Here is an 11,903-nt window from a genome sequence, read left to right on the forward strand (position 1 = left end):
GGTTAAATGTTTCTCTCCTCTTGATAGGCTACTGAATTCTATGTAAAGGCTTGGGACTCCCATTGCACTTAAGTACTTTTTATCAAACTTCAGACTATAAACAGTCTGATTGCCTTAGTCCACGATCTAGGGAATCTGAAGGCAGTTTATTCTGAAAGTTCCACTTACTGAAAAGTAGCTTCATTTTTCCATTAAACGAATTGAAGTTTCAAACTCCTTGTTTATTGCCAGTCTAACAAGTCCATTAATACTTCCTGTCCACTCTGCTTTGGTGATAGCAGGCAGCTTGCAGACTCTCAGCTGCACTGGCCAGATAACCAGTGACAAAGTGTGTCGTGGCAGGTGCTAGGGTTTCAGAGTTGAACCAGCTAATTTTTGGAAACCTTAATGATTATAATGAGGCAGGTTTGATTTTTCCCATGTTTTCTTGACTCAAAGGCTTCCTTTAGATTATAGAAACAGGGGATGATCCCTCTGGTTTTTATATGAGACACTGTCAGAACTAGATTAAAGTGGAATGTGCAGTGTCCTTAACCCTTTACTAATTGGTTATCTCTGAGGAAAATGATTTCTGTCGTAACCAGTCATCTCAGAAAGTAGCGGGTAATAACTGTGGTATGTATAAAAGGAGATGTGATTCTTTTTGCAGTGTATCATGCTTCCCTATAAGTGTGATGTCTCCTATATTTCGACAGGTACTGCAACAATAGTTTTGTGTGGGTATCACCCCACTGTTTCTCTGTAGGGCCATCATCATACAGGCGCACTTGAATTTAAGTGCCCAGCTATACAAAGGACATTTCAGTGATGCAGTTAAAAATGAGGCTTTTGGCTAAGTGGGTACCCTGGTACATATGTTTTTAAAGAAGCCTTTTAGTTGTGAATAGAGGCCCACTGTGATAAATTTCTCCTATCCATTGGTGCTAAAACTACACAGGTTATAGAGGACTCTTCCTTTATTGTGTCTCAGAGCTCTGTCATTCTTTATATCTGAGAAAATGCCTATGGAAAATTCCAATATAGCCTTCTGGCTGCTTAGGCATTAAGCATATACTCTAATAATTGCCTGCATGGAACCTAAAACTGCTCACGTAAAAGTTTTGTTTTTTTTTTTCTGTGAAAATGAAAAGTACTGTTTAGATATTAAATAGAACAGATGTTTTTGTTCCAAATTTTCCACTGGAGGGAAGGGGGTCAGTACAGCACAAGAAATAACATCATAGACTATGGAGTCATACTGCCTGGGTCTGTATCTAAGCTCTGCCATTTACTGGCTGTGGCTGTGGCACCTTGGGCAAATTACTTACTCTCCGGAGGCCTGTTTCCTCACCCATAAAATGGAAATCAAGTGAGATAATCCACAAAAGGTACTTAGTCATTTTCAAAACCTGTAGGAACGCTCTCCTTCCTGTTTCTCTAGGCCTATAATAGGTACAGAGAAACAGGCCCATGATAGATAAATGTTAGCTGTTGCTGTTTTTAGTAATAGTAGCAGTATCATTTTATGGTGAGTCCAGCACAGATTCCAGTGCATATTTTTTTCTTGGCATTAATTTTTTTGTTTTAAGTTGCCTCTGATACTCTTATCAACTACATTTGGCATTGCCCCTGTGCAAGGCGTTGTGCTCCCTAATTAGGAAGACTAGAGAGAGAGCAGGATTTTGTTCCTCTCTTCAAGACCTACAATCTGGTCGAGATATCTGCCTTGAGTAAGAAAGAAAATATGAACCTGATATTTTAAGCAGTTGTTTCTTCTCTTCACTTCTGAAGATTTTAAGATTAAAAGCCACGAAAAGGTTTTTGCAATTAAAAGGATTGAAGGAAGTTCCTGGCAGTATAACATGTTATGCTAACTCTTGATGGGAATGATATTATCTCCATTTTAGAGAGGTAAAGTATCAATAACTGGCCTAAGGTTACCCAACTGGTAAATTGAGAGGTGGTATTGGAACCTAGGCCTCTCTAATTAAAACCCATGTTCCTTCTACAACACTCTATTCCCTTTTGAAGGAGTTTTGGGGGGTAATTAACATTTTTTTTCCCCCAGTAAAAAAAAAATTTAAGGTCTTCAGAAAATAGAATATGACAGGCTTCTTTTTAGTTATCTGTTCCAGTGGTTAAGAGCTTTTACTATCAGAAAATTCTTTCTTAGGTCTAACTGAAATCTATACAATAGTTTAAAAGTTTTTTCTTAGGTATTTACTGGAAATCAGAAGCATCTGGACACCATTCTGTTCTAACAGTTTTTAACTGTAAAGATCAAGGGCAGATCATTTAGGAATGAGAGGATCTGGACTATTAATAGAGTTTTTGCCATTAACTAGCTATGTAGCTGTGGGCAGGTCTCTTATACCTCCCTGTGCCCCAGTTTCTAACACAGTGAAAGCAATGCTTGACCCAGCTAACCTTGGAGAATTCTTTGAGCAACGTAAGTTAACATATATAAAAACATTTAGAAAGGTGCTTTATGTATTTAGAATACTATTGTTTGTGTGACTCTTGGGAAGTTGATATTCATTATAATAATACATGCCGGTAATGACAGATACATACTGTGTGCCATTGCTCCCCATTCATTATCCATGACAGACAGTGCTCATCGGTCATGACACTCTTTGTTGACTTTTGACTTGACCATTTTCCAGTCGGTCAGAATTAGTATGATATCAAAATCTGTGTGCCATCCTGATATAGGTACTTTTATTATTAATACTAGGGCTTCCCAGGTGGTGGTGCAGTGGTAAAGACTCAGCCTGCCAGTGCAGCAGACACAAGAGATGAGGGTTCGGTCTTGTTGGGAAGATCCCCTGGAGTAGGAAATGACACCCTGCTCCAGTATTCTTGCCTGAAAACTTCCACGGACAGAGGAACCAGCGGGCTGCAGTCCATGGGGTTGCAAAGAGTCAGACATGACTGACTGCATGTGTGTGTGCACGTGCCTGTGCGTGTGTGTGCACACACATGTGCACACGCGCATTAAAGATACTATGGAAAAAAATCTCATAGCCTCTCTTTTTCCCACTTCAAGAGTTCTGCAGTCTGGCACAGTGCTTAGTTTGTAAAGAGATACTCAGCTACATATTCATTAACAATGAATGACATTGGTTACTTTAGTTTTTCTTCATTAAGTCTTATTTCACTCATGATTCTGCTCTGAACCCTTTCAAGTCCTCCATGATTTTCTTTATAAAACCCAGAGTTAAACATTGCATATGGAACCTTTCTAATTAATGAATTTGGAATTTGGGATTTTGAAGTATAAATACTTTCCTGATAACTTCCTCTACCTTATTTTGGTCTTCTTACCATTTTATTGAGGAGTCTTTGTCTTAATCCTTAAAAAAAGAGATTAAGAAAGTAATCTTGGATAAGGGAATGGCAAACCACTTCAGTATTCTTGCCTTGAGAACCCCATGAACAATATGAAAAGGCAAAAAGTTAGGACAATGAAAGATGAACTCCCCAGGTCAGTAGGTGCCCAATATGCTACTGGAGATCAGTAGAAAAATAACTCCAGAAAGAATGAAGAGATGGAGCCAAAGCAAAAACAGCATCCAGTTGTGGATGTGGTGATGGAAGTTAAGTCTGATACTCTAAAGAGCAATATTGCATAGAAACCTGGAATGTTAGGTCCATGAATCAAGGTAAATTGAAAGTGGTCAGACAGGAGATGGCAAGAGTGAACATTGACATTTTAGGAACTGGTGAACTAAAATGGACTGCAATGAGTGAATTTAACTCAAAAGACCATTATATCTACTTCTGTGGGCAAGAATCCCTTAGAAGAAATGGAGTAGCCATCATAGTCAACAAGAGAGTCCGAAATGCAGTACTTGGATGCAGTCTCAAAAACGACAGAATGATCTCTGTCAGTAATCCTTTATCATTGACAGTAAGTGATAAGACCACATTTTAAAGTCCAAACTCAGAAACATATGTAAAATTTCCCCATGTTCCACTTGTCAGAACGCTTAATTCCCATCTAAAGTTGGAATCAGAGTTCTCAGAATAAGCTACTCTCATTTTAAAAGCCGGCTATAATTTTGTTTCATAACTGTGTGTCATTTTACTCTTGGGGGAGGATGATTAATTGGCTGGTTCTGAAAGGCCATCTTTTGGGGCACAGGCCTGAGAGGCAGAGTAAGTAAACAATAATTTGATCCCTTAGTTTGATTAATGAAATCACTAAGAACTTAAAAGTATAATCATCTCTCTAGGAGACCTAGTCAGCTGTAATAAAAATCTAATCACAATCACTGCCTTCTGAAATCCTTTTTAGGAATTCCGTTACTCTGCCTTCAAGGACAGCACTGCATTGCTGACTCGTAGGCTAGGTCTTACGGCATTTTCTTGGTGTCCTTTCTCCCTCTGTGTAAAGTTCCCTTCATTTCCTATCTTTTTCTTTGGGATGCAGTGTTTACCCATATTTTTGGTGTCACCTGCCTTTTAATAAACTTATATCTGTGGCCCTGATCAGAGATGAAAATGTTTACAGACTGACTGACCGGTTTACCGATTATTGCCAAGTAAATAGCATGTGTATACTTAATGTATTGATAACCATTCCACTCTCTAGAGTTAAATGCCCACTTAACATTTATGTGAGGTAGACTCCATTTCCCCTGTATTAATGGTCATATACACACTTGGTAAGCCTGAAATCTAAAACTTGCTAAAATACAGAGGTTTTTTTGTATCAGCCCCCCTTGATCTACCAGGTCTGTCAATCCATAAAAGAAGGCAATTAGATTAGTTTGACTAGACTTGTATTTCAAGTCTTCATGTTGATTTTTACTCTGTAAAAATTACAAGCAGATTTTGTGATGATTTTTCATTGTTTTCTTAGGTGTAGAAGTAAATTTTGAAGGTTTTAATTTCCATCTCTTTTCTTTATTGTTTTAGACATGACACCAGACTGGCCCCTTTTTCATCTTCAGCACTTTCTATTTCCTCAGTGAGAACTCAACTCATTTAATATAAATGTTTCTGCCAGTTTATTTATTATACTGAGAAACAAAAGTCTTCAAGGCTTTAGGTTAATCATTTCATACTAATATTCTCTTCTTATTTGGTTCCATGCCCTCATGGCTGCTGTTGGGCTTTCTCTTAGTTTACTTTTTTAATTGGTAGAGTTAAAGTTAATAGGAGCTTTTTTTAAAAAATGCAGTCTATCAGCTATTATCTCTTTTCTTTAGTAAAAGGCAACATGTTTATTCTTTACTTTTCTGATCATATTTTTTTTTCTGTGTAAATATTTTCAGATCTTGTCTTCAGATGTCAGGGTAGTGGAAAGTATTCTGATTTAAGAACTAAGGACCTGGGTTCCAGCTTCAGGTTTTCACTGATTATATAACCTTAGGCAAGTCACTTGACTCCCCCAAGCTTCCATTTCTTCTTTAAAATGAAGAAAATATATTTAGGTCTTATCCTACCCAGTATTTATGTATTCTGAATGTTCATGTTCTGTATTTCTAAATTTATGCCTCACATTTTCACTGTTTCTTTGTGCTTCTCAATTTGTCTCCCTATTCTTGCTGATTTTATCATATGGTTTACCACCAGAATTTCCTCTTATATTTACATATATTTGGTAATACAGATGTACAGTCTTTTGTTAGAAAGTGTTAGGATAGGAAATGTTTCAGAAATCTAAACTATTCTAATTTTAGAAAGATAATATGTTTATCTTAATATCTGTTTCCTAACACCAAAATCGAATCCATTAGCATTAATATTTCTATAACAGACTGACTAGTCACATTAAATGGCATATAAATGCTATAAAGCAGCCTCATGACCTTTCAGGTTATAGTATAGTTAAAGGAGTTTTGGCCCCAAGCTTTTTAAAAAACAATTTTTTTTTTCAGTGCTACTTTGATTTTTAAATTGTGAATTGTGGGCCAAAATTCTGTTTTTCTACTGCTCCTAGAGTTCCTTTCTTATAACACCCCACATTGCCTTTCTGGTTTACCTCTCTGAGCTTATTAAAATATCTAAGTTCTAATAATTCACTTGTCTGGTTTCTTCACTTTTTCTTAGAACCCAGACCAGTTTTTGTTTTTGTCCAAGGTTGCCTTTGCCTTTAGATCCTCTCCTAACTTTTCCCTGTTTTTAAGGATCAGAACCAGCATTGGCCAGTTATCCTTAGTACTGTCTCCCTGGAGAACCCCAACCCAGTTTAAGCCTGCCTTCAAGCTGAGTCCAGGACTCTGAATTCAAACTAGCCTTCAGTTGGGAAGTTGCTTACCCCCATTTTTTGCCTCTTGTAACTTTGCTGCTATTTTCAGATAATGCCACAAGAGGGTGCCCAGATAGCAGCAAATTTCTCTTTCTCACATTTCCAAGTGCCAGTCAGCTTCCTTATCAAGTTCTTTGCCTTTAAAGTTGAGTCAAATATAATAATTTTTGTACAGTATTCTGTTAATTTGGAAAGATAACATCAAAATAACAACTATTGATATTAACTCTAAACTCACTTTGATTTCTGTAATTCCCCTTGGTTCATGACTTGCAAAATCTTTTACAGACATTATCTGAAATAATTGCCCTTGGAAGGAGGCACTTAGGCTTAATTATCTACATTTTATAGTGTCAGGATCAATGACTGACTAGCCATGAAATTAGAACTGGTATTGTGGCGCCTAGTGAAGCGCTTGGGTCACCAAACCGTGTATGGGATGTACTGTCTCGGGTCTTGGTGAAAGTGTTAAATGGAAACCAAGCTTCTGTGTTAAAATTTGAAGATGGTTTGCCCAGATGTGTGCATTTTTTTGTTCTTAGAAGTAGTTTTTATTTTCCCTTCATTATATGTGGTCTTTTCTCCATGTTGGAATTGACATTCCAAAAGATTCCTGGCTCCTGAAAGTACTCTGAAAATATTAAAATTTGATTTTCCTGTGAAGTATTTTTTTCGTAGGACTGTAGTAAAGAGATATTACTAAAGCCCAGTGGCTACTATTTCCATTTGAGCAAAAAGGTAGAAGAAAAATATTAAAACATATTCTTGATCCCTTTTGAAATATTTATAAAGATCAGTCAGCCAGTCAGTTCAGTTGCTCAGTCGTGTCCGACTCTGCAACCCCATGAACCGCAGCACACCAGGCCTCCCTGTCCATCACCAACTCCCAGAGTTCACCCAAACCCATGTCCATCGGGTTGGTGATGCCATTCAACCATCTCATCCTCTGTTGTCCCCTTCTGCTCCTGCCCTCAATCTTTCCCAGCATCAGGGTTTTTTCCAGTGAGTCAGCTCTTTGCATCAGGTGGCCAAAGGACTGGAGTTTCAGCTTCAACATCAGTCCTTCCAGTGAACACCCAGGACTGATCTCTTTTAGGATGGACTTGTTGGATCTCCTTGTAGTCCAAGGGACTCGCAAGAGCCTTCTCCAACACCACAGTTCAAAAGCATCAATTCTTCGGCACTCAGCTTTCTTTACAGTCCAACTCTCACATCCATACATGAGCACTGGAAAAACCATAGCCTTGACTAGACAGACCTTTGTTGGCAAAGTAATGTCTCTGCTTTTCAATATGCTATCTAGGTTGGTTATAACTTTCCTTCAAAGGAGCAAGCATCTTTTAATTTCATGGCTGCAATCACCATCTGCAGTGATTTTGGAGCCCCCAAAAATAAAGTCTGCCCCGTTTCCACTATTTCTCCATCTATTTCCCATGAAGTGATGGGATCAGATGCCATGATCTTCATTTTCTGAATGTTGAGCTTTAAGCCAACTTTTTCACTCTGCTCTTTCACTTTCTTCAAGAGGCTTTTTACTTCCTCTTCACTTTCTGCCATAAGGGTGGTGTCATCTGCATACCTGAGGGAGAGAGAGTGTGTCGCTCAGTCGTGTCCGACTCTTTGCAATCCCATGGACTGTAGCCTATCAGGCTCCTCCGTCTATGGGATTTTCCAGGCAAGAGTGCTGGAGTGGATTGCTATTTACTTCTCCAGGGGATCTTCCCAACCCAGGAATCGAACCTGGGTCTCCCGCATTGCAGGCAGACGCTTTACTGTCTGAGCCACCAGGGAAGCCCAAGGGTGGTGTCATCTGCATATCTGAGGTTATTGATATTTCTCCTGGCAGTCTTGAGTCCAGCTTGTGCTTCCTCCAGCCCAGTATTTCTCATGATGTACTCTGCATATAAGTTGAATAAGCAGGGTAACAATATACAGCCCTTGATGTACTCCTTTTCCTATTTGGAACCAGTCTGTTGTTCCATGTCCAGTTCTAACTGTTGCTTCTTGACCTGCATACAGGTTTCTCAAGAGGCAGGTCAGATGGTCTTGTATTCCATCTCTTTCAGAATTTTCCACAGTTTATTAAAGATCAGTAGACTGGGAATAATGGCCAGTTTCACTGAAGGACTAATGCAGTTGAGAAAGAGAACTAAAATAAATAACCTTAATAGCAAGATAAGAATCTGGATCCTCCTTGGTTCTGACTTCTATTCCATACTCTTTTAATTTCTATTAGCCCAGCCCTTTCTCTTTTTGTTGTATAGTAATGCTAACACTGTTTCAACTTACAAAGCACTTGGAAAGTTAAAAATATTAACTCTTGGAATCAGGTAAGAGAAAACCAGGGAATCCACCCATTTCATGATTAAAATTTGCCTTGTAATTCAAATTAAGGGAAAGCTACTGGTGATGTGAAGTTATACTATTTTTAACGCTGCTTTTGTTTACAGAGAGAAAACGATTGGAAGCCAAGCAACGGGAAGCCATCTGGGAAGGCAGAGACCAGTCTGCAGTTTGAACATCACTTGATGAAAGGGATAACTCCAGGAATTCAGAAAGTACTTCCAGTTTTCAGAGGATTTTTCCAGACCTCTGTGTACATGCAGACGTGCGTGTTAGTGAAAGAAAGAGATAAAGCGATCAAGACAAGGGCTGACTGGGTATAAGAAGAAGATCAACTCCTGTTTGTCTTCACTCCCACGTGCAGTTCTTTGGAATCGCCTTACCGTGTTGGACGTGACAGGAAGCCATCAGCTTAGGAGAAACTTGGAGGATGTGGCTTCCGAGAATCCTCTGGACAGGGCAAGCCATGCTTCCAAGATGTTTTAAGTGAAAGCAAAACAGAGGATTCAAACCTGTGACGATGGAGATTTAGGCCCTGCAAAGGGAGGGTGTTCTTAGTACCTCACAAAGCTGAGACCAGCAATATTGCGGGGGGCAGATGAGGCAGGTGGGGGACAGAGGGGAGGGAGCCGCTAGTACAAAGAAGTGGACTGGTATCTGGTGTAGTCGGTATTCACAGAATCTACACTGCTGGCTCCAGAACCCCAGAGCGGGTGAACTGCAGCAGGTGTAGGCATTTGGACCCCAGATCTTGTACTAAGCCGAGTGCCTGGAGCTGCTCCGGCTGCATGGCAGCCAGGGGCTTGCCAGCATCATTCCTCATAGGAAGCTAGTCTTGGGAGCTGGGTGCCAGTTCCAGTTTAAACAGCACTATCATGTTATAAGAGGGAGACATTAAAGCCCATTTTGTGATATACATCACTCAGCTGTTGGTCGGTTTTGTCATTCCCACAGAGAAATGGGAGAGCAGTTCTCCCCTTATTTTCACCCCTGTAATGCTGTGTAGGGGATTCGGTGGGCCTGTTGGTTTAACTGAACCCTGCTGAGTAGACTGCTGATCATCTGGTGCCCGAGAGTACACTACAAAAATACTCCCCTGGGATTGGTTTATGGCGGCTTCTCTCCCCTTCGTGTCCTCTTCACACATCCCCACCCCACCCTCTTGCCTTTGCCATTTCGTCCAGTCTGACATCCTGCAGAAGCCATCTGGCACACAGTGTGTTTCTGGTATGGTCTTCTCTGCCCATGCCAGAGGCATTTGGCAAGCCACACCAGACCGTCCATTGCAGTGAAGAGCAGCCAGAATCAAACACACACCTCTGGGCACTGAGAGATTTCCTAAAAGACACGGACAAGTCAGAGCTGTCAGCTCAGGCTGTATCCTTCTTATATCTGCATTCTCAGTGTTTTGGGAAAGTAGTTCTACACTGAAGAGATGGTAGTGCTAGACGCTAAGATGCTGAGGTAGCAAGAAACAGTGTCTCATTGTGCTTTCAATGAGGGCAGCAGCCTCATTTTTGTATGATTCAGTGCCCATGACAATGATGGATTATTAGCATTGCTTCGAAGATGGTGGAGTGGAGCTCTGTGCAAACGTTCCTCAAATGACACTGGCCTTGGGGTCTCGATCCTGCTGCTATTCCCGTCTCCGAGCCCTCTTACAGTTCCTCAGCACTGTTTTTCTCTGTTCTGAAACTGTCCCTTGTTCACATTCAGTACCTCCATTCCAAGTTTGGGGGAGTCCTTAAGTCCTTCTCCTGACCCTCTGCCCCAGAACTGCTTAGGCCAGGCCCCTCTCTTTGATGTGGCCATACACCTTGAGCTTTCTGTCTTCAGAGAACAGAGGCAGGTCTATTTGGACACTGTGGCTGCACTTGAAAGAGGATGCAGGAAACTAGCCAGGTTTCAGACTGAGACAGTGTGCCTCTAAGGTACACCTTTGCTCTGTTTTGATTCTTCAAGGTTGAGAGTGACCTTGGATGGTGAAAAAAAAAAAAAAAAAGCGATCATTCCTATCACTTGCCTTTGAGGTGCTTCCCCCAGCATTTTGGCTTTTAAGGGCATTGTGACTGGTAACGTATAGTCCCGTATTTATTACTCAGTTTTCTTACAAAACTCATAATTTCAAGACATTACTTTTATCCTCATTCTAATGTTATGTACTTGGTGGCCAGTAACTTCAACTTTTTTTTCCAGATAATAATCAGCCACGTCTAACTTTGATTTATAAGTAGATCCAGAGAAAGGATTTTTTTAGCCAATACTGCAAGGTGTGGCGTGCCCTTGTTTCTACCATTAGTAGAAAATGTGCTTTTTAGTTGTAGTTTTTCCAGTAGAGGAAACTAATATACATTGGCTGGAGACAAGAGGGCCTGCTCAGGCCCAGCACAGACTACGGTGAGCTTGTCCAGAGGGGACCAAATCCTTGGCTGTATCCACACCATGCCTTCACACACACAGCTAATTGGAGAGCTCCTTATAACTGCCACTGGCTCTATTAGATATTCGATAAGATAGCTAATGCACTCTGCTGTGCATGTATATTGCTTCCAATATGTTGAACTTGTGAATCCCAGTACTACCTGGAATTTATAGTAGAAAGATACATTCCCCTTTAATTTCCAGTAGACTCCTCATAGAATGGAAGTCTTTGTGGAATAGGAATAAATTAGGCATCTGAATGGTAAACTGAGTTCCTGATACTTCAATTTCTGTGAGACTGAAGAATGCCAAGGTGAAAAATATTCAGACATTTTTGGTTCTGTCTGGAATTTGGTGGGTGGTATTCTGTTAACATTCCTCCTTTAGTTACAACTCATGCCAGCCACATCTTCCCGTGTCCTTCCCTTTCAACTCAGAGGCGTAACAGCACAACCCTTATATAGCTTTTTCCAAGAATTAGAACTGGCTGCCTCTATCACACGTGTGATGTGGGCACTGAGACAGAGCAGAGCCGGTGGCTGGCCGCCTGGCCTGGTTTTTCTGGCCTTTTTGGAAACCGGATCCCGCCAGAAGCTGCGGGTAACCTCTGTGCTGGAATCTAGTCATCAGTCACCACACGCTCCCCCACCAGCCACACATTCTTTCGCAGACCATTAGCTGCATGTGTGACTATAATGTTGTTACTGTTTGGGAGATGTTTGCTGGATCCAACAGGAAATCAGTCCTTCCCTTGTTTACCTAAACTGCCATGCCAAAGTCTTAACGCTCCCTCTGCCCAAGGAAGGAGATGAGGAAGTTGAGGAGAGGTAAAGGGAAAGAAGGAAGAAAGCTCTCCTTTGTATTCACAGAGGATACCCCAGGGCCGATATCCCTTTCTACT

General features: G+C 40.7%; 1 protein-coding gene across 2 annotated transcripts in view; it reads left to right on the forward strand.

Moving 5' to 3' along the window:
• Positions 1-9,448, forward strand: part of R3HCC1L (R3H domain and coiled-coil containing 1 like) — a 59,954-nt gene extending 50,506 nt beyond the window's left edge. For both annotated transcript variants that reach the window (XM_052660972.1, XM_052660973.1), the window contains one exon: positions 8,689-9,448. In XM_052660972.1, the coding sequence (XP_052516932.1) occupies positions 8,689-8,756 (68 nt within the window). In that variant the 3' untranslated portion in view covers positions 8,757-9,448. The remainder of the gene's footprint in view (positions 1-8,688) is intronic.
• The last annotated feature ends 2,455 nt before the right edge of the window (positions 9,449-11,903 follow it).

The sequence above is a fragment of the Budorcas taxicolor genome, chromosome 23, assembly GCF_023091745.1.
Source record: "Budorcas taxicolor isolate Tak-1 chromosome 23, Takin1.1, whole genome shotgun sequence".
NCBI classification, from domain to species: domain Eukaryota; kingdom Metazoa; phylum Chordata; class Mammalia; order Artiodactyla; family Bovidae; genus Budorcas; species Budorcas taxicolor.